General features: G+C 37.6%; 1 protein-coding gene across 4 annotated transcripts; it reads left to right on the top strand.

Annotated features, from left to right (window-relative positions):
- Nucleotides 1–649: 649 nt before the first annotated feature.
- Nucleotides 650–21,459, top strand: SMARCE1 (SWI/SNF related, matrix associated, actin dependent regulator of chromatin, subfamily e, member 1). 4 transcript variants are annotated; one of them, XM_009251801.4, is made up of 11 exons: nt 650–1,517; nt 3,464–3,515; nt 3,693–3,736; nt 6,759–6,863; nt 11,770–11,850; nt 12,810–12,941; nt 13,233–13,404; nt 16,755–16,927; nt 17,425–17,526; nt 18,198–18,408; nt 20,181–20,452. In XM_009251801.4, exons 2-11 carry the CDS (start codon nt 3,509–3,511, stop codon nt 20,387–20,389), a joined length of 1,236 nt encoding a protein of 411 aa, XP_009250076.1. In that variant the 5' UTR covers nt 650–1,517; nt 3,464–3,508; the 3' UTR covers nt 20,390–20,452.
- Nucleotides 21,460–22,100: the final 641 nt, after the last annotated feature.

Here is a 22,100-nt window from a genome sequence, read left to right as displayed (position 1 = left end):
TCCTTTAGTCTTTCTCTTGAATATGCTCTTCAATTTCATTAATCTCTATTCATGAGTATAACAATATTGGAAAAATTGGACACAGTATCACTTGTTCCTGGCTTTGCAGACTAGAGATGCTTCTAGTCCCTGTTGGCACACTCAGGATGGGGGCTACGGGAAGCCCAAGAATTCAGCCTCTCTCTCTAAATGTCAACTGTTTTCAAGTAACCACAGGTCAGGGATCCCATATGTTCATCTCCCTCCACAGTGGCCCACAATATCCATCAGGTGTTTATGTATCCAAAGAAGAGGCTACTCATTCCATCTGGTAAACCAACATACTCATGATTTAGTGGAAAGAGCCCTGGAGCAGCACAGAGGGCTGCCTCAATACACACTTACTGAGCGTCTAACAATGAATGGGTCAAGCCCTTCGTAGGCACTGGCAACGGGAAGATGACCAATACAGACGGCTGAACCTTGCTTTCAAGGCCTTCATAAAGCACTGGAAATGACAAACACGGTCCGATACAAAGGGTCGGGTTCAGGACTCCAACCATTATTATCAAAGAGCCACGGGAATACAAAGGAAGGATTACTGGGGGGAAGTTCCAGGAGGGCATCACAAAGAGATCTCTGAGCTGGATCCGGAAGGACAAATGAGTTTCAACTGAAAGTGGGGACGGTCGTTCCCGCTGGCGGGAACCGAAGAAGCCGAGGCAGCGTTGGGGCAGAGACCAAGTGGCACCCGCGGCGCTGCAAGGACACACAAGCTGTTGCGAGGGGGTCAATCTCTCCGGGCCTTGGCTTAGAAACCTGGGACGATTACACCCTAAAAGCGCTTGGAAAAACTGCAGAACTCGTACTGCTTTTCGCCAAAGCTACTACTCCGCCGTGAGGGCAGGAAGCCCTGCGAGGCGCCTGCGAGGACGCAAACGCCGCGAAGCAAGTCCTCCACGCCTCCATCCCAGGTTTAGTGAAGTGTAGACTCTGACCCACAGCCGAAAGGAAAGAAAGACCGGGGTCGGGGAGGGCCCCTCCGGGAGCGGGCTCAGCCAGAGTCTGGCCGAGCTGCGCGCGACCACAGTGGTTCCGCGGCCTCTCGCTGAGCGCCTCCCGCCGTCTCCCATCGCGGCCCCCACAGCCCCTCCACAAGGCTCGGCACCTCCCGCCACCTCCTCGGTCGCTGCGGCGACTCCCGCTCCTCATAACCGCTAAACCCAGGCCTATCCTGCGGTTGGGTCTCCTCGGCCCTCTTCGCCGTGACGAATCGGCGCCCGGCTGGGAAAATATCTAAATTCGGGGAGTTTTGAGGATCCATTGGGGCCTGAAAAAAATCCCTGAGTGTGCTAAGCATCACCGCATCCTCACTAGAAGGGTTATTTTTTCTAAAGAGAGTCGGGTGGGGCCCGGAAAAAAAAAAATTAAGAAGAGTGTGGAAAGTGCGAGTGCGGAAGCTCCGGACGCGAGGGGCGGGGCGTGCGCGGGACAAAGGGAAGCGAAGCCGGAGCTGCGGGCGCTTATTCTGCCCGCGGGTGAGTGTTTCCAAGTGGGCCGGACCGGGTCGGTGGGTGCAAGTCGTGGTGTCCCCGCTTGGCTGGATCCCGAGTTCCCGGGGGTTGCTGGGGTTCAGGCTTGGCCGTGGGGCCAGAGCCGGGAGCCGGTTGCGGCCTCCTTGAGGCCTAGCAGAGCGAGGGTTGGGAGGGAGTCCCATCTGGGGCCCCCTCCTTGGATGCAAGGCCAGTCCCCCGAAATTGGTCAAAGCACCTGTGAATACCCCGTTTTAGGGGAGCTGCTAGTAAAATACATTCTCCAAGACAAAGAGAGCGACCTCAGGAAGCCGTGGGCAAGGCAGGTCCGTGGTTCATCCCCCCGGGCAGAAGCCTCCCCCATTGATTCAGGCAGCGACTTGAGGACTCACGGTGTGGCTTACAGAGACGAGCAGAGCTCTGAAATAGTTTGGCCTGGATTTGAAACCCAACTCTGGCACTTCCTGGCTGCATATGGCTTCAGACAAGTTGTTTAAACTCTCCGAGACTCCCTTGTTTCATCTGTAAAATGGGGATAGCTGTACATATAAAGTACTTGTGACTGTTAAGCGAAATAGTGTCATAAGCGTACCCCGTGTAAAGTATTTCTTGAACAAATATTTATCGGGTATTTATTTTTATGCCAGGCACCAAGGATGGATCCAACGGTGGACAAATGTACAAGCCCACTCTTAAATTTTAAATTCTAGCAAAAGAGAGCAATAATTTTAAAGTATTAACAATGAAGTATAACGTACAGGGAGCTTATGTTAGTTGTCAGGGTCCCCTGCAGCGAGGCCTGCTGGATGTTGACAGCTCCCTTAATGTGAGCAGAAAGGAAATCCACACCAGAGTCAAAGGTTTCTGACTGTTCTTTAAGAGGGAAAGACTCAGGTTGGACCATTGAGAAAATGAACTGTTTCTTTCCACACCAGGACTCATTCCTTATGCTCCAGGGAATTTCCTTAAAATTAATAATAGAAGCGAAAAATCGGATCTGTTCCACATAAGTTTGGTTGCAGATACCTCCAATAGTCATAGAAGTTTATTTGCCTTCTTTCTGAAGATGAATTTTTGTCTTTTTGTACCTCACTGTTTGTGATGTATGTTGATGTAAAGAACAAGCTCATATGTACCTGGTTATGTTGTGAGCTGGTAATACGAGGAAAAAATTTCCTAAGAATTGAGCTAGGTCCTGACATGGTCCCTGTTTCCAAGTAGCATACAATCTAGCCATATTGACAAGTTAAAAAAAAGTTATAATAATATAGATCTGTGTAAACTGTATAGGAATACAGATGGGGGAGCAGTTAATTCTGCCCAGGTAATGTATCAAGAAAGTTCCATTGAGGAGAAAAATTTTGAAATGGGCTGTGAATGATGAATGAAAGTTTTTCAGGTAGACTCTCAAAATTTATTCCCAGCATTTATGAAGCTATTTACCACTATAAGAGAATGCGAAGTTCGTTGTCATACCAATTACCTTTTGCACTGCTTCCAGGAATAAAATGCTGCCTGATTTTAATAAAAATGGTTATCCCAAAAGCATGATACAGTTGCTGATGAAGGAGCTGTCAGTATCTGGTAGGCCTTGTTAGGTTGGACCCTGATAATACATCACTTTCTATTCTCATCCTTGTATCAGTCTGATGAAGTGTTTACATGGCATCAGCAAAATGTTTTCCATACAAGAGGTAGCTTAGTATCACAAGAAAAAACCTGAAAGTACATTTCTAAATATCCCCAGTACTTTATTTTAGTCATTTAATTCTAATCAACCAAATGACCTATAAGAACTAGTTAAAATATGCAAAAGGCATAATTACTAGGAATTAAGGTGAAGTAATTTTACTCAGAAATACCAATTAAATTACCCTATTCATGAGGAAAACATTCTCGTATGCTTGCTGAGTTTTGATTCTCTTTTTTTTTCCTTTTTTTTTTTATTTTAGTGTCTCAGATTCATTCTTAAGGAACTGAGAACTTAATCTTCCAAAATGTCAAGTAAGTTTCAATTTTTATATTTATCAATCTATGTTAATAAGAGACTAATGCCCTAGCAAGTGGGAATTCCAAAATACTCTCATTTTTTTTTTCTTCAAAACAGGACCATTGGTAGTTTTGTTGCATAGTATTATATCTCAGTTGTTTACAAGAAGTTATTTATTTTCTTTCAAACAGAAAGACCATCTTATGCCCCACCTCCCACCCCAGCTCCTGCAACAGTAAGTTTTAATTTTCTTGTTAATGTAATAGCCAAGTCTGGCCTTGATACAAAAACCCAGATGTCTTCCAGTGACAGTCACTCAATCATCACAGCAACAGGATGAAATTCAGCTTAAAAGAAAAAAGAAAGCACTTCCTACTAAATAAAATAATTATTTGCATCTTTCCTTGAACCAACCCCAACATTTAAAGAAACAGTACTGTAAAACTCCAACCTCCTGTACTCAGTTTGTTTTGTTTTTTCTTTGTAAATGGGAAATAAGTGAAAGTTTTACCATTTCTTTCTTATTAATCTTCACTATTAAGAGTCTTTAAGTTGTTACTGAGTGAATGCTCATTCTGGCTATTTTGTTAAACCTAACCTTCAACTGGTTATGTTTTTCTCTCCTTTCTTGTCTCTCTATAAAATTTTCATATTAAACAATAAAGCTTCTGAAACTGCACTCATTGTAAGTATTTTCAAGCTGTTCAAGTAAAGATTTCATTGTCTATGGGGCAGATCTTGCTATTGAATCTTACTCCACTCCATAAATTATATTTTATTGGTTTGGAAGTATATATGTTTTAAGTAGTTGTGAACGTGTTTTTTCACCAGCAAGCTCTGGCCCAGCTTGGTCAGCATGTAAAATAATTTTCCAACCCACAAAACAGATTTAGCAGTAACTGTTCAGGTCTTGCTGAAATGGCTTCCTTGTTGGTTTTTTGGGAGGGGGGGTTTTGTTTGTTTTTTAAAAAACACTGTTAACATGACCAAATTCTACAAAATTAGTTCTTTAATATTAATCCTTCCTTCCATACCCCCTACCACCTAAATTTCAGGCTAGTCTACTTTTCACTACTAATTAGGTCCTTGTGTAACTTTGTTTTCTCCGCTAAAAAACTACTCATGTTTACAAACCCTCAGATATATATTTTAGTTACACTTATCAACAATTTGTTTTTCTTTAGTGAGATACTTTTAAAAAGAGATACTGTACCATATGTTCTCATTTCAATTTGTGTCATATACAGGCTCTAAAGTTAATTCCAGTAGACTATAAAGTCCTGTGCTTGGTTTGTTTTCTTTCTTAAATCAAAGAACATTTGTTATGACCATCTCCATGGCATTCTGCTAGTGGCTATACAGGTGGAGCTGAACAATTGAGATTCTGACCTCAAAGAGCTAACCATGTACTTCAGCTTTGGAAATGGTATAATTATAATGTTTTGCTTTCCATTTTTTTTTTTAGTTCCCTTATTTTTATAACATTATTGCCTCATAATGTTGAACAGTGATTCTTATTATTTATGCTACCTTTGAAGGTGTCATTTTGACAAAAATACTGCCTCTGACAATGTATCATATCTTGAGGACAAACTTGATTTTTTGAGATTAAAATATTTCAAAAACCAAGTGTCCCCTTATAATTTATTATGCGTAAAAAGGAATTTTTTTTGCCTTTCTTTGGTTATATTTTTGTGTCATTATAGTTTCACATTAACACACAAAATATAGAAGACTAGGGATTAAAACATCCAACAGAATGGATACTAAATGAATTATTCTCCTTCCTTTTTTCTTTCCATTACTTCTACCACCACCACCATCACCACCACTACCAACACTATCTCCACTATCACCTCCGCCACCCAAATGTACCGCTCCAAGTAATATACACTTCTTTCATGCCTTTGATACTTCAACTGTGTTTTGCCTACTTAAATATGCTTTATTTGCGTCTTTTCTAACTGTATAGACTAGAAATTGATCAGCCGTTCTCTTTTCTCCTAAAGAGTATCAAATGTAATATCAGCTTAAATGTCTTTCTTTTGGGTACTAAGGATATGTGCAGCGGCATGTTTTAGGAAATTGTGTTTATTTTGTAACAGCTACAGCTTAGTTGGAATGTGTTAAGTGTATTTTATATTTACAATTAAAGACTGATATTGTTAAATGCATGTAAAAATGAAATTGTCACATATTTTGATTGAGTTTTACAAGGTAAAATACCCTAATTTTGGTCTGTCTCTACAATATTCTTTCTATGCATTATGCCTTGGTTCTCATGAACATTGAGTGTCATTGTATTAGCCCCAAGGCTACTGCTATATAAGAGCCCATTTGTGATTACATCAACACATAATTCACAAAAACAAAGAGTTCTGTTGCTGAAATGAGCAGTTGTATTTTGGAAGGGTGAGAGCTATCAGGAAACTAGATGAAAAAAGAAAGTTCAAGTCTATAAACTAGAAAAGTAGTTCACACTGAGACAAAATGCAGAAATGTTTTCATGATTGACCTGTGGAAGATGGATCAAAGAAGAGATGGAAGAGAAATCCTATAAAAGAATGACTGGGTTAAAAAGATCAGATAGTACCCCAGAATGAAATCCATGCATTTCTTACAAGTCTTTGTTTTAAATCATGTATGTGACATCCATCAAATCCAACATATGTTCTTTTCAATTGACAAATTCTGGCTTCCCGATTTGAGTCCCTTCTCATTTCTCACATTATATAAAATGATTTAAAACTGTCGTTGAAATCAGATTCATTTCTTGTTTTTGTTTTTAGTAGATAAATACATTGGTGGCATCCACATGTCAAATAAATTGTGTTTTGTTTTGCATGTAGTGTTTTCAGAGTTCTAGTTTATCACACTTCAAGCCTTCCTATCTCAGTCTTCATATATTGCTAAGTTGTTTTATCCTATTGTTGACCATAAAGTAATCCTGAATGTTTTAAACACTTCAGTGTGTTGCTTACCTCAAAAAACAAAACACACATTCACAGTCACACAAACACCCCCGGCCCCTGCAAAAAAGAAAGAGAAAAACAACCAAAAGACACTGCAGACAGGTTTCTCAATGAAAGAAAAATATTTAATTTCCTCAGTGGAAAAAAAGAACAATTACAACACATCATTGCTTGTTTAAATTCAGGTTGCTTTTGCATGCCATATGCAGATCATTTTTCATTTCTGTGTTTTCCTCGTTTGAGCTCATTTCTCATTCGTGTTTTTGTCTCATTTGTTTCCATCAGCAAATGCCCAGCACACCAGGGTTTGTGGGATACAATCCATACAGTCATCTCGCCTACAACAACTACAGGCTGGGAGGGAACCCGGGCACCAACAGCCGGGTCACGGTAGGAGAATCAACTATTACAGCATCCGGCAAACAACTGGAATTGACCAGAAATACCTTCAAAATTAGGTCTTTTTGAATCATAAGCACGGCCATTAAAAAAAATTTTTTTAACCTAGCTTTTTGACTATTTTCAACATTCTTTGTAGCATCTCACACTGAAAAAATAAATAGTGAGATCTGGAATGTATATGGAAGAAAAGAAAAATCCATTCTGTTTGGTGGTTGGTAGGGTTAAAGCCTTGAGCACTTGATGCTTATACTGTATGTAAACAAACAGAATTTCTTATGGTAAAAATATCCTTTTTGACATAAAGACTATTTTTCATTTTTATAAGGTGATTGGCATTAGTCTCAAGGATTCAGTTTCTAGTAGAGGCTGGGCTTTCAGACCAGGCTTTTTCAGGGCTGGAAAGCTTTTGGCTGGTGTACCAGTTTGAATCGCTACCCATAGTTATTTGTCTTTTGGATTTAATAGTTGACCTTCTAACTGAGACTCATTTCTCTACAGTGAAAAAGAGAAAAACGTTTTAATGTCACCTCAAAGAAATGCAGAATGAAGGTTGAATGAAATTAATTTGAAGTATCAGACTAGATATGTACAACGAGAAGTGCATTTCTAATCCTTAGTATAAGAGATAGGATTTCTGAAACTTAGGATGTTTCATTTAAGTGATCAGCCTAAAATATCAAAATTGGATGATACACTTCAAAGCTTTTAGTTTAGAATCATCTTAAATTTCATTCAAAAAAGTTTAAGCGCCAAAAAACACCAATAATTATAAAAATGACTTACTAAAGATAAAAAATCCAAAAGTCAAATACTACATTGGAATGTAGTGTTGGTGAGAATTTATACAACCCAGAATGGCTGTAAAGTTTTTAATAACCTGGTTTTTGTTTGCTGTATTCATAAATAACAAGTGCCTTATATTAATGTAACTTCAAAAAAGCCCTCTCACCCTGTAGTCAAGCTGGAACTGAAAGCTTGTAGCTATCAAATGAATGTCTATCTTGATAAGCATATTGCTTAGCTTGATAGGTTTTGTTTGTCTAAATTTTTCATTGTTTCTGCATAATTTGTACTTCATAAGCATATCAAGTTTTATGTGCCATGCATATTTCATGGTATCTGAAAAAGAATTCTGACAAAGTGTGTGTATGTATGCATTGTGAAATGCATACAATTTTTATGTGCATCAATACATGTTTTTCCCTGGCCTAAACATGTTGTTTCACAAGTGTAATGGGTGGCAAGGTTTTCAAATGATAAAGAACATTTTAATTTAAACAATGAAAAGAATCAATCATGGATCTTAATGTTAATACAGCAATTTTTTCACGGGCAATAAACAAGAATGATTGCATTTAATGGCTCTATACAGTCACCTCTTGATTATCTATGTTAATGGAATAGAAATGATTAATATTACAGTAATTTGTCTTTTGGTTTTGTGTAAGCATTTTGCTCTTAACTTGGATGTAGCTGTGGGGGATTCTCTGTTAAAAAAGTGAGATTGTTCGATGGAGACTAGAAAGAGAAAGTGCACTCCCTATCTGAAGTCACTCATCTGCTTCTTCCCATTCCTTCTTGGCGAATGTTAAGAACTAAACATTTGGCGTGGACACTAGCTACATAGCAGATTAATTATAGAGAGTTGTTGGGCATGGAAAATTTGGTGTTTTGGTCCTTTGTGGAGATTTACTTTGTATTATTGTCCTCTTAACACCAAATTGAAGTATAATCAAACTGCTGTATGAAGAAGGGCCTAGAAAATGTGGAGGTTTTACACTACTTGCCCTGCTTTCTGTATCTAGTTTAAGCTGTTAGGACTCGATGGCTCTGATTTTGACCATAATAAAAGCATTTTGATTTTACTATGACCCTAGTTATACATTACTTTTGGGGGTGAGGAGAAGCTCCTGTTTGGCATTGTTGTGTGCAGATTGCGTTAGTGGTTTTCAAGGAATGAATCTGTGAAGCCCTGTCCAGTAGCTTCTGGTAGGCTGTAGAGAACATTGGGTTTCCCTGATGACTCCAGCATACTTGGGTAGTTCTCAGACGATAAATACTTTATATAGCATGTCGAGACCTTTTGGAGTGCTTATGATAGCTACAAGATGGAATTCACTCCTAGTCAGTTCTTCATTCAGATGATGATTAGCATTCTCTTAAATACAGGTGTGAAAACACATTGAGACAAAAATGTCTTTAAAATCAGCCTATTTTTGTACATTAATAGAAATTCTGTCCCAGAAGAAAGCTCTTAAATAAGTTCCTGCTAGAGAAACAGCTGAGAATTGCGAAAGAAACAACAATAAAAAACTGAGTAGCCAAGATAAATTTCACAAAATCATGAACTTTATTCATAGGAGATTTCCTAGGACCTTGCTCTTTTGTAAGCACAGTTCTACCCACCTCCCCATTGGAAATTGAAAGCAGAAAATTGGAAAGAGAGTTGGTGCTAGAGGTGGATTTCCTGATAGTAGCAAGGAAAGAAACAGTTCAAAAATGGAAACACATTCTCCAAAAGCATAGCCCCTAGGCCTTTGAAAGAGCCAACAACAGATTTTGACATTTCACACATCTGACAGAGGGTTACAGCACAGCAAAACAGTGGTTGTTTCTAATTGAATCTTATCCAGAAAGGGTCTAAAGTATGTTCAACTTTTTTTAAAGAAATGTTTAAGACATTGTAGAAAGATGTCTGTCTGAGACATTAAATAAATTGGAGGTATGTAATGATATAAATCTTTACTATCCTGAAAACCATCTGGAATTTAACTTTATTATTGTTTTGGGGTGTTTTTTTAGTTTGGGTTTTTGTTGTTGATGTTGTTGTTGTTAAGTTGACTGGTCTCAATATATAGATGATTTGTGTACCTTTCTTTGGGAGAAAGGAGGGGAAATAGCAATTCCATTAATATAAAATGTGATTCTTTGAAAAATATCAAAGAGCAAATACTACTACGTTTTTAAAGTGTTTTAATTCATATTAAAGCTCGGAAGCGTAGGCATTTTAGAATTCTTTACCTCTTTAATTTCAAAAAATTTTGACAGTGGTCTTACCCCCTCAGTTATGGGCACAATTCCAACTTTATTCTAATCTATTTCATGGAATTCTGAAGGTTTGTGTTGGATATGAGTTGGAAATACTTTCTAGTAACTTTATGTGTGAAGAAGCAGACTTTTGTGTGTCTGTTCCTCTGAATCCATAAGGTTAGTCTTATAGGAATTCGCTTTCCCCTTGAAAGAACTACAGACCCTGATATAGGTTTCCCTTTATTGGCTGCCCATCCCACCACTTTTGACAGTTTGCATGCCCCCTGGCCATCTCACTCTCTTACCCACTGCTGGCCAAAAACAGTGTCTGTCTACCTGGGCACTAGCATGAGGTGTGATAAGAATGCATGGGAGGAATGGAAAGAGAGAAAATAGTGCTTCCAAGGCGAAATGCTTTCTAATAACTTCATATATGAAGAAGTAGAGTTATAGGGATGGAGAGAGACCCTTGTAGGAAGAGGAAACATTTCTTGATCATAGTGGAAAAGGACACAAACATGCTAATCCCTGAGCCCTCAAATGAAAAATAAGGTTATGATTGGGGTCCCAGCCCAGAGTGGAGGAGTATCTCTGGGGTTTTATCATAGCAACAACAGAAGGGGAAGCGAACAAAATGTTACTTTAGTTTTCTTATAAGGATTTGCCAATCCTGTCTTTTGATAATTAGAATAAAGCCAACACTTCATTTCTCCAGCCTAGCAGGGAGAGTCAATATCAGAGATCTCCTGAAAATTTGCAGATTGTCTGAAATAGCAATGATTTTTCTTATTCTGGGTCTTTAATCAAATGCAGTCGTGTATATTAAGAGGAGACTAAAAAATTCAGAAACAGATACTTTTAGATGGGTGTTATCTGGGTGGTCTACCAGAAGCTGTCTGGAATCTCACCTAGACTTTAAACTGTAGGAAAAACTGATCACTTTATCTTTCTCTTTCCTTCTTTTTTTATTTTCTCACCTATTTTTGCTTTACCTTTTTAAAAAATATTTTTCAGTCTTCCCTCCCCCTCCTTTTCTTGTCTCTCTTTTCCTGTACATCACATCTTTCCTTTTCCTCTGTCTTTCCCATAAAACTGAACATTTTTAATGGAATGGAGCTTCTTGATATAAGACCTCAAAAATAACGTAATCAGGCCCCATATCTGCCACTTCTCTGTTCCTGATAAACTTGTTTGCTTTTACACTGTGATTAGGACTCAGGACAAAACAAGGTGTGACTTTTAATTCACACTTCTCATTCCCCTTTACAAGAAAACCACTAGGTAACAGACAGAACCTTAAGAGAAATAAAATCTCTAGCCTGGCAAAGGAGGTAAGGTGGTTTGTTATTTCACTAATTGTTTTTATTTTTGAACCTGGGAAGTTGTTTTTGTGGTGGTGTTGGGAAGTACATTCCTAGTGCTAATAGGTTAAGGCCCCTGTAGACAGTGTGAGAATGGTAAGTGTTAAGGGTTCAGATCCTGCTGCAGATAATCAAGTGTTGACTGTATGTGTAATGGTAATTGAGCAGAATAAGAGGGTACCAGGTAATGTCCTGAATGTGAGACGGTTGATATATAACCATATATTTTCAATGTATGGGTTACTGTGTAATATTTTATTTGTTCTTGCAGCCAGGTTGTCAAAGCATTGGCAATAAACTGCTAAGTAAAACATTTAAAAATTATGTGCTTAAAGTCATTTTCTTTTGAACATTTCTGAATTTGCAGTGATAGCTATTTTCAGTGGAGAAAATATTTGGACGAATAGAAGAAAGGCGCATTAGAATTTTTTAAGGGACTCTCTTTTCAGTTTGCCAGTGAACTCCTTACAGTTGAATAATGAATGTATTTAACTCTTTTGTAGGCATCCTCTGGTATCACGATTCCAAAACCCCCAAAGCCACCAGATAAGCCGCTGATGCCCTACATGAGGTACAGCAGAAAGGTAGGTGCTTAGGACCTGGAAAGGAGTGAGGACACTGTCTTTGCTTCCTCTTTGCTTCTTCTTTGCTTAACATCCAATTTTAAATTGGCTTAGCCAGCTTTTCTGTGCATATTCAGAAGAAAGGTCCAAAAAAATATAGTTTTTAAAGCAATTAGTTCTGATTTCAAAATTCCAGAACTAAAATCCAACAAGAGGAGCATGATTAAATAAACTGTTAAAACCCTTAAGATAGAATGTTCTATAGCCATTAAAGTCATGTCTTTTGGAGAATATTTAATGACATGAGGAAAATGTTAAGTGAAGGAGGACTACAAGACTACATGAATTAATATCTCATTTTTATAAAAATAATAGCAACCACATGTTAGTTTGAAGGGGGAAAACACAGAAGACAATGATTATCTCTAAGCAGTAAGCTTATGGTAGTTTTTATTTTCTTTTCCTCAAGTTTTCCTTTTTTTTTTTTGGTGATGAGCCTACATTACTCTTAAAATAAAAAAATATAGCCAATATCTTTATTAAAAGGCAGAGCATTATAACCACTGTCTAGAAATTTTAAACCTTTTGATCTTGACTATTGTATTTGATAATATGATGTATTGTGTTGTGCAAATTAAGCACTTCTAAATTCACATGAACTTTTAGAGACACAGACTATGTTATTGAAGTAACTCATCTTAAGTGTCTGTAGTGATTGGAGATATTCTTGCTTATCAAATTGAAGTATTTATAAGTGAGTGACGTGATGTCTGAGATCTATCTTAAAATAATCCAGTAGGGCAAAGATAACTTGAGATTGGCCAGTTGTTGATAATTGTTGAAGTAGGCTGATGAGTACATAGAAATTTGATACTGTTTTCTCTGCTTTTTATCTTTAAAAGTTTCCATATTAAAAAGTATTTTTAAAGGTCTATACGTTTAGACATCAGTATTAACATTTCATCTGTTTTCTTTTTAAGGTCTGGGACCAAGTAAAGGCTTCCAACCCTGACCTAAAGTTGTGGGAGATTGGCAAGATTATTGGTGGCATGTGGCGAGATCTCACTGATGAAGAAAAACAAGAATATTTAAACGAATACGAAGCAGAAAAGGTAGGGTAGGGGCTCACAGTGGGATAGATAACGTGTAAAGTACATAAACATTGGCTTACTATTTATAAAAGAAACATAAGATTTGGTCAGAACACTGATGCAGTACTGAGGCTCTGTCTACCTGAGTCAAGTCAGTTTCTCAAGGCCTCAGATTTCTTGTCTGTAAAAAGAAGATAATTATCCCAACACCCTGTTTACATCATATCTTTTGATATTCAAGTGAGATAACATAGGTCTGCATTATAACCTGCAAAATGTTAATTATAAAACCAAAAAACATTTGAATTTCAGATAGAGTACAATGAATCTATGAAGGCCTATCATAATTCCCCCGCGTACCTTGCTTACATAAATGCAAAAAGTCGTGCAGAAGCTGCTTTAGAGGAAGAAAGTCGACAGAGACAATCTCGCATGGAGAAAGGAGAACCGTACATGAGCATTCAGCCTGCTGAAGATCCAGATGGTAAAAGAAAAAAAGTGGAGTTTTGTTTATGCTTTCTCTGAGAGTTAAGATATGAGAAATCTCTTAAGTTTTTATTTCTTATCCTAAATGGAAAAGAAAGCATAATTTAAGTATCATCTTAGTATTTTGGTTATATTGAGTAAGATTTGTATGTGAATTTCCCACAAGAAAAAGAAATATCCTTTTCAGTGCAGAAAATAGCAAAAATTATTTGTTGTTTATCAAAATCTTTGTACTCAAAATGCATGAAAGGTTTTTAAATCACAATCAGAATTTTGCCTCATCTGCTTTTAAAAAGCTAAATGCATTCTAGTTATATCCTGTTTTCTTATTGGTTCACTAAATTCGCTGAATTAAAGGCTATTAAGGGAGAAGCTAATGAGTATGTGGAAACATGAAGTTTCCTTTCCATTTAATTCAGAAATCCAATAAGAATGTATAAATATAGCTCATGCTACTGTTTGTATGGGTGTACATGAGGGTATACCCATACAAATTTTATACATGCACACGAATGGCAGAGCTTCCTAATTGCCATTCTGTATGAGTAGTTAGCAGGTGTGCTGATTGTTCTGGTCTTGTGCAGCCAGGCAGGGTCTGAAGCTGCAAGGAGACCCAGAGATAGCCACCTGCAGTGTGAACGCACTCAACCACGTATCTAGTGTGCTGTATAAACATTAATAGTTTCTCTGTGTACTGCTATGATGTGCAAAAGGTTAGAAGCTCTAGCTGCAAGCGACAAGAACATCAGAAAAATGATTTAAGATCCCATCTTAAAGTAGCGGTAACAAAGAGGAAGGCTATAAGAACTTTAAAGACAATATCAATGAGGGAGGAAGCAATAATAGTACCTGAAGACAAGAATAAGTTGATAAAAGTGGGGAAAAATAGAAGTCATTTTTTAAAATAATGTACTGGAATATTGTCAAATGTTCTCATAAATACAGACAGTGGAATGTAATACTATAGAGAATAGAATATGGAATAGAAGCAGTATTGAATGTTAAACAGAATCAGCAGTGCTAAAGACACACTAGCATCCTCACACTTTAATTACTCAAATGGGATGATTAATGCAATAGAAACATACAGAACTAAAAAACAGAAGACAATCCAGTCTACAGATATTGGGAGGATGGAGGTCAGGACAAGAGGAAACAAAGGCTAGCAACATAAGTAGAAAATAACTAAAGCTTTCATTAACACCATGAACACTGAGAAGGACTGAAGAAATTCACTCAGAAACAGTCTCAAACTTGGGCCTATTATGTTTTTAACTTTAAGATTGGGTCTTAAAGTTGCTAGTAAGTTCAGGTAGCAATTAAGATGCCAGTATGAGAACGTCTTTAGCATACCAGTACGAAAATGATTAGAAAGAGGAATACTTGGGAGGTGGAAATGTATGTCAAATGTACATAAGAGAAAGGTGGCATCTGCATGAAGTACAACAGCTACTGACTTCTTTAACAGAGGACTATCAAAAGATAGACATGGCCAGGCACCGTGGCTCATGCCTGTAATCCCAATACTTTGGGAAACTGAAGCAGGAGGATCGTTTGTGGCCAAGAGTTTGAGACCAGCCTGGGCAACACAGCAAGACCTTATCTCTACAGAACACTTAAAAATTAGCTGGGCATGGTGGCTTGTGCCTGTAGTCCCGGCTACTCCGACTGAGGCTGAGGTGGGAGGATCAGTTGAGCCCAGGAATTCGAGGCTGCAGTGAGCTATGATCATGCCACTGTCCTCCATCCTGGATGACAGGGCAATAACCAGTCTCAAAAAAAAAAAAAAAGAGGGCACATGCAATTATCCACACAAGACAATGAAGGCTTTTATTCAGTGAGAGCGTCTTTGTCATAAGATAAATAGCTGTTCAATTAGATCATAACTAGAGAAGCCATTCCCCCCAAAAAAGGAAGCAGATGACTAACATGCAAAGAAGAACAAGCCCAAATTGCTTAGACCTTATGTCCCCATCTGTGGTCAACACTGGGGCCATATAAATGAAAGAAGAAAACAAAAGCTAACAACAAAAACAGATAACTTAGATGTAGCACAGATGTACCATATATAACCCTAAAGGTGAAAAACTCTTAAAAAGTAGAAAGGTTACAGAGTTTTAAAAAAACTGTATCTTACCCAATAGTTTTAATTTCAGAAGTTTATTTCCTAAAGAAATTACTCAAAAGGAAACAAAAGTAATTTTTTTAACTTTTTACAAAAACAACAGTTTTTAGCTGTAGTATTTATAATAATGAGAATTTTGGAAACCACATAAGTGCCAGACAATAAGGGAGGTGCCAGACTGACATAGCAGCACAACATAGGCCTCTGTAACAGGGTTTCCTCTGTAACAAGGTTTTCTTAAGTGTGGTTCCTCCCTGTCTGGTGGGATACTGAGGTGATTAAGTGGTTCAGAGAGGAGCATTTGTTTTAATATGTATTACTAAAGAGAAAGCTCTTTTTTTTTTTAAGTGAGTTAGTTTAAAGAAAAATATTAAGTAAACGATAGTACAGGCTGTTAGTAGATATATGAAAAACTATGAAGGTGATAGAGCAAAAACTGAGATTAAGGAAACACTAGATAGCTATTAAAAATAAGCCTATAGGGTGTGCGCAGTGGCTTACACCTGTAATCCCAGCGCTTTGGGAGGCCAGGATGGGCAGATCACATGAGGTCAGGAGTTCAAGACCACCCTGGCCAACATGGTGAAATCCTGTCTCTACTAAAAATAACAAAAATTGGCTGGGCATGGTGTCATGTGCCTGTAATTCCAGCTACTTGGGAGGCCGAGGCACAAGAATCACTTGAACCTGGCAGTTGGAGGTTGCAGTGAGCCAAGATTGGGCCACTGTACTCCAGCCTTGGTAACAAGAGGGAGATTCTGTCTCAAAACGAAACAGAAGCATATAAACCAGACCCATACTGTATGAACTTGGGTCATACCATTACACACTGACAACAGCTGGCTTGTTAAATGCCTTAAGTTACTACCAAGAGAGTGAAACATTGGGCAGCATTTCAATTACTGCCATCACATACAGCCTTCACATTGATTCCGAAGCCAGAAGAGACATGTTATATCTCGTTTATGTTTTAACCAAATCCTTCTCAGACACAGCATTATCACTTAAAAGACTGCGATAAATTGCTACCTTGGCCAATGAACACATTACGTCCTCTGTATGGTTTTTATCAAGTAACTGCCCCAGTGCTCCCATGATGCTGGGCGGGTCCACTTGTTAGGCCAGCGAGGGCCATAGTTCCTTGGTAATTAAGTATTAACATTGTTACACTCCTTTTTATGGTTACTGGTGACCTAATTTCCAGAACAATTTGTTCACTCTAGATTATGATGATGGCTTTTCAATGAAGCATACAGCCACCGCGCGTTTCCAGAGAAACCACCGCCTCATCAGTGAAATTCTTAGTGAGAGTGTGGTGCCAGACGTTCGGTCAGTTGTCACAACAGCTAGAATGCAGGTCCTCAAACGGCAGGTCCAGTCCTTAATGGTTCATCAGGTAAAGTCATAAAACATTCATTTCAATAAAATGGGCCTATACCACAAATCCCAGGTGATATGATTCCTACACCATGCCTAAATGTACCTGTTAAATATGTCAATCTAACCTGTTCCTGATTTGGAGAAGAGGTTTAAGGAAGTGGACCTTTCCCAGATGTTTAATAAGTTTGTCATTAAAAACTGTAATATAGAACCTTGTAATGGAAAGTATATTTGTTAAGAAATACATGTGAACTTAAGAATTTTGAGGCATCCTATCAATCTTTACTGCTATACTAAATATTTTTTCCAAATTGCTCAGGCCTGAAACAGTATTCTTTAACATTTACCTATTGATCATAATCATTTCTTTGTGCTGCATTTTGTATTTTTTAAATCTTAGCTAGACTCATGTAATAAATGATCTAGAGTTCAAAACATTATTTGGTACACTGTTTGAAACTATGGACCATTAAAAAATGAGACACAATTATGAAGCCTGATCCTGTCTCGCAGCGAAAACTAGAAGCTGAACTTCTTCAAATAGAGGAACGGCACCAGGAGAAGAAGAGGAAATTCCTGGAAAGCACAGATTCATTTAACAATGAACTTAAAAGGGTATCTGTTTAATATGTTAACTATACTTTTATCACTATACGTGTTACTTTATTTTTCCTCATTCTTTTTTCCAAAATAGTGTTTTTATCGAATGTTGTTCACTTTGAAACAGGGCTAACTTTATTATATAACCTATAAGATCTTTTTTTTATAAGGTTGTTCCCATTCTCTGGCAAAGTTGCAATAAATTTGAAATATCATGGAGTATACGCATATCTACTAGGCCTATAAATGCTAGAGCCCTCTGATATGTTAAACTCCCATACAGTCGTTAATTACTTCCATTTTATTGTGATTTATTCATCAAATGTCTTCATTAAATGTAATTTATAATTTGCACTTTGCATTCAGACAAGGAAATCTAGTTGGTAGCCCAAAATGTAAAACGGAAGCCTTATGTATACCCCAGAACTTTCACTATTTTGCCTCACCAGCTGCTCTGGAATATCCTATATTATACAACTGCTAGAGCTGCTTTCTTTTCTTGTAGACCCAAGAGTTTCAGAGAAGACCTAGAACCACATTTTTTTGCACACACACACACACACATATACAGGTGTATAGATATATATATATAGTTTATAGGCAAGAAAACCAACTTTTGAAAGAATATATCTGGCTCAAAAATTATAAGGAAAAAACATTACTGAGTTCTGTTTTTTTCTGATTAGTTGTGTGGTCTGAAAGTAGAAGTGGATATGGAAAAAATTGCAGCTGAGATTGCACAGGCAGAGGAACAGGCCCGCAAAAGGCAGGAGGAAAGGGAGAAGGAGGCCGCAGAGCAAGCTGAGCGCAGTCAGAGCAGCATTGTTCCTGAGGAAGAACAAGCAGCCAACAAAGGCGAGGAGAAGAAAGACGATGAGAACATTCCAATGGAGACAGGTAACCCACTAGCAACAAATGCAAAGACAGTGCCAAGATTTTGTATGGCTGTCTTTAATTTAGGTTTTTCTTTCTAAGTGCAAGTATTCTGGTACCTGCCACTGAGGGTGATTCCCAGTACTAAATTTGACATGATACTGACATTCAACATTTTAACCTTTAAATGCTTACATTATTTATCAAGATGTGGTTATTACTGTTAAGATTAATTGTCTTTGGTGTCCTAGGACAGCCCTAGGACAGCATTCTGCAAAGTAATACCTGTAAGCCAATCCTGCCCACCACTTGTTTTTGTAAATAAAACTGGAACACAGCCACACTTGTTTGTTTACATACTGTCTGTGGCTGCTTTGGGGATAAAACAGTATAGTTGAGTAGTTGCAACAACAACTGCCTGGCCTACGAAGTCTAAAATATTTTCTATCTGGCTCTTTACAGAAAAAAATTGCCAGCTCTGTCCTAGAAAAACCCTTACTTCTAGGTATACTGATTTTCCTGATTAAAAGCATCCCTCAAGGTAAAAAAAAAATAAAAATAACTTGTATAAATAAAACTTACATAAAGTACTGATTACATTGATCATCACTTGTAATTTTGAGATCACCTTACCTCATAGCACTGTTTTAACACTGCCTAGTACACTGTGTAAACAGGACTAAGCTAAAAGTAGTTATGGAAAACAAAACCAAAGGCTTCCTGGAGCATCGTTGCAAGAAGTGGGAGGGACAGTAGTCATACTTGGTACTCAGATGACAACCTCCGAGTGTCATACTTTGTATTCAAATGACAACCATCTGGAAAACATGTAATGGAATATAGATATCTTTACCAGGTATTTCTGCAAAATTTAATCCAGCAGATTAACATTTGAAATAGTCATATTTTAAGTTTCACTATCTGAGTCTCTGTTTTGTATGAATGTGTTTTTTATCTTAATGAATTTGGAGCATGAGCACATTTTTGTGGTTAAAACGAGCTTGAAAATTAAAATAACTGATTTTTGCTAATTTTGCAACTAGACAAACACTCAGTCCTTTGCCTCTGTTTTGGCATCTATGAATGGGGCATGTCTTATGCTTAAGGTTTGCAGGTCTTTACTCAGATTCTGTCCTCCTAGTTCAAGGAAAAAACCTGAAGAAAATCGTTTGAGACTATTAGAGCTAAAACCTCATGCTTTTAATTTCTTACAGGAAACAGCCCAGCATGACTTTAAACCAAGTGTCTAAAAGACCAACCTTATATTATTTCTACAACTGCTTTCTCCTCGTTTAATCCATAGCACTACAGACTAACTCTCATTCACTGTCCAACAGAAATAAAATGCAAGTCACATGTGAAATTTTATATTTTCTACTAGTGACATATTTTTAAAAGTTAAGCAAAACAAGTGTTTTAACAAAATGTTTTATTTAATTCAACATATCCTAAATAAAATTATTTCAACACAGAAGGAACATTTTTAAAATCAGCTTTCCTTTTTTTAAACAGTCTTTATACACAACACATCTCAATTCAGAAGCTAAATTTTCATCGGAAGTATTTGATCTGCATTTATTTAATAAATTTCATTCATTTACAGCTAAAAAGTAGATTTTCATACCCAAATTGTTCCAACATTCTTAAAAGTTCTTTAGTCACACTGGCTTATTTCAGGGGTTTAATAACCACATGTGGCTAGTGGCTTCTATATTGGACAGCATAGCTGTATACTGTCAGCATAACTAGAGTAAAATTTCATCTTGGAACTGACAGTGACAAATGTGTGATTACAGAGGAGACACACCTTGAAGAAACAACAGAGAGCCAACAGAATGGTGAAGAAGGCACATCTACTCCTGAGGACAAGGAGAGTGGGCAGGAGGGGGTCGACAGTATGGCAGAGGAAGGAACCAGTGATAGTAACACTGGCTCGGAGAGCAACAGTGCAACAGTGGAGGAGCCACCAACAGATCCCATACCAGAAGATGAGAAAAAAGAATAAGTGTTGCCTTGTTTTGTGTGTTCTAAATACTTTTTTAAATGAAAAAATGTTTTTTGGTTTTAATGGTGTTATGTGGTTTGTGTATTAATTTTTTTTCTTGCCCATATCACACCACCAAAGGCTTTTGGACCATTTAGCATCATGAGCCTAATGGCACAGTCAGTCACCTTTCTTAAGTGTTGTGAAGATGGCTCTTTTCTTTGGATCTTGTTTCTAGCCCTCAACTGCTGAAAGCCTCAGAATTTAGATTAATTGAGAAAACACCCACCTCTTTTAGAGAATTATCCTTTGATGCTGCAGAATCTACTCTTACAATGCCTTCCTACAGCTCACTGGGGTGCTTACCAAAGCCATAGCTTTAAACCTTCCCAATCCCCATCAGTAGCTTCCTGAAAGTCTCCTCTCTTGTTTACTTCTGCAAAGGGTAGCTTCTTAAAAACGTGATCATGTATGAGTATGTGTTTGTTCACTTACCCTTTTTTCCTTTTAATCAATGTCAGATACCAAGAGTTGTGTTAAGAAGCTGCGTGTAGCCTGCAACTAACTACACTTGGATCTTACTGATCCAGAAATAGTCCCCATAGTTAGAGTAGTTACTTATGAAGTGGTCATTAAAGTGAACATAGCACATATACATTATCTATACTGCTTTTTGTTATGATTAATACTAGGTATGTTCTGCTAAATCTATCCTTATTGTATAGAAAAAAAATTACTTTTTTACCAGGTTTTCCAAAGAAGAATAAATCACAAAGCTCAAGGAATTTAATATTCTTGTAATGGACTAGATAATTCAAACTGATTAGCCCATTCCAGAAGAAAAACAGCTGGGAATTAAGTTAATCCACTTGAAATTGTTTTACAATAATCAGAACATTCAAAACCTCAAGGCTCAGGATCCCATAGATCAGAGCCCACCTTTTTGATAAACTCTTAGTAAGGTCTTGGAGACTAGAAGCAAGATAGTTTGTGACACATAAGCTTCCCAAAAACTAGAATAGATTTTTACTGAATAGTGGTATATCTGATGGTATATGTTTCTTAAAGGTCCAAATGTAATTAAAAAAAAATGAAAAAAAAGGTCTCAGTGTTTTTAATGTACTACATATTTGTATGCAAGACAAACATCCAGTTTTTTTCTGTAATGCAGTGACAGTGTGGAATGACCACTCAGCCATTATAAATTTGTGTACTCAGGGCCCTTGTCTCACCCAACTATCTCTATAAACTGCTGCAGTAGTTTATTTGTACAAGACACTTGTGAAAATCAGTTTTCTTACATTATAGTCAGTGTCACATATGGAAGTTGGTCTTTGATTCCAAAAGTAAAGAATATGTTTCTACATTAACAGGAATATGGAGAAATCTGTAACATTTGAATTATCTTTGAAAAAATGGCTGAATGATAAATGTAAGTCCTGTGCTTATATGGAGAGAACTCTGTACCAGCATGAGTTAATTTAAGTGGATTCACTGCTATTCAGTTCATAGCACATTAGTGACTAGGAATCTATGTTCAGCCTCCTGAGAGAGGAGGGGAGGAAGCTTGATGTTGGGTGGAAACAACTCCTGACATCTGTTTCCTTGTGTGTCAAAGAACGAATTTGTATCAATCGATCTGTTTTGAGCTTTGGCCATTATTTGGCTAAGAACTTCAGCCATCTCATCTCAGACAAATTGGACAGCCTCTTTGATACATTTTCTAGTAGTC

The sequence above is a fragment of the Pongo abelii genome, chromosome 19 (assembly GCF_028885655.2).
Source record: "Pongo abelii isolate AG06213 chromosome 19, NHGRI_mPonAbe1-v2.0_pri, whole genome shotgun sequence".
Lineage (NCBI taxonomy): Eukaryota > Metazoa > Chordata > Mammalia > Primates > Hominidae > Pongo > Pongo abelii.
This window is presented reverse-complemented; position numbering and strand designations above follow the sequence as displayed.

Coding starts and splice junctions, on each gene's coding strand:
- SMARCE1 (XM_009251801.4), top strand. Junction 13,405..16,754: donor GCCTGCTGAAGATCCAGATG/GTAAAAGAAAAA, acceptor TGTTCACTCTAG/ATTATGATGATGGCTTTTCA. Junction 18,409..20,180: donor GAACATTCCAATGGAGACAG/GTAACCCACTAG, acceptor GTGTGATTACAG/AGGAGACACACCTTGAAGAA.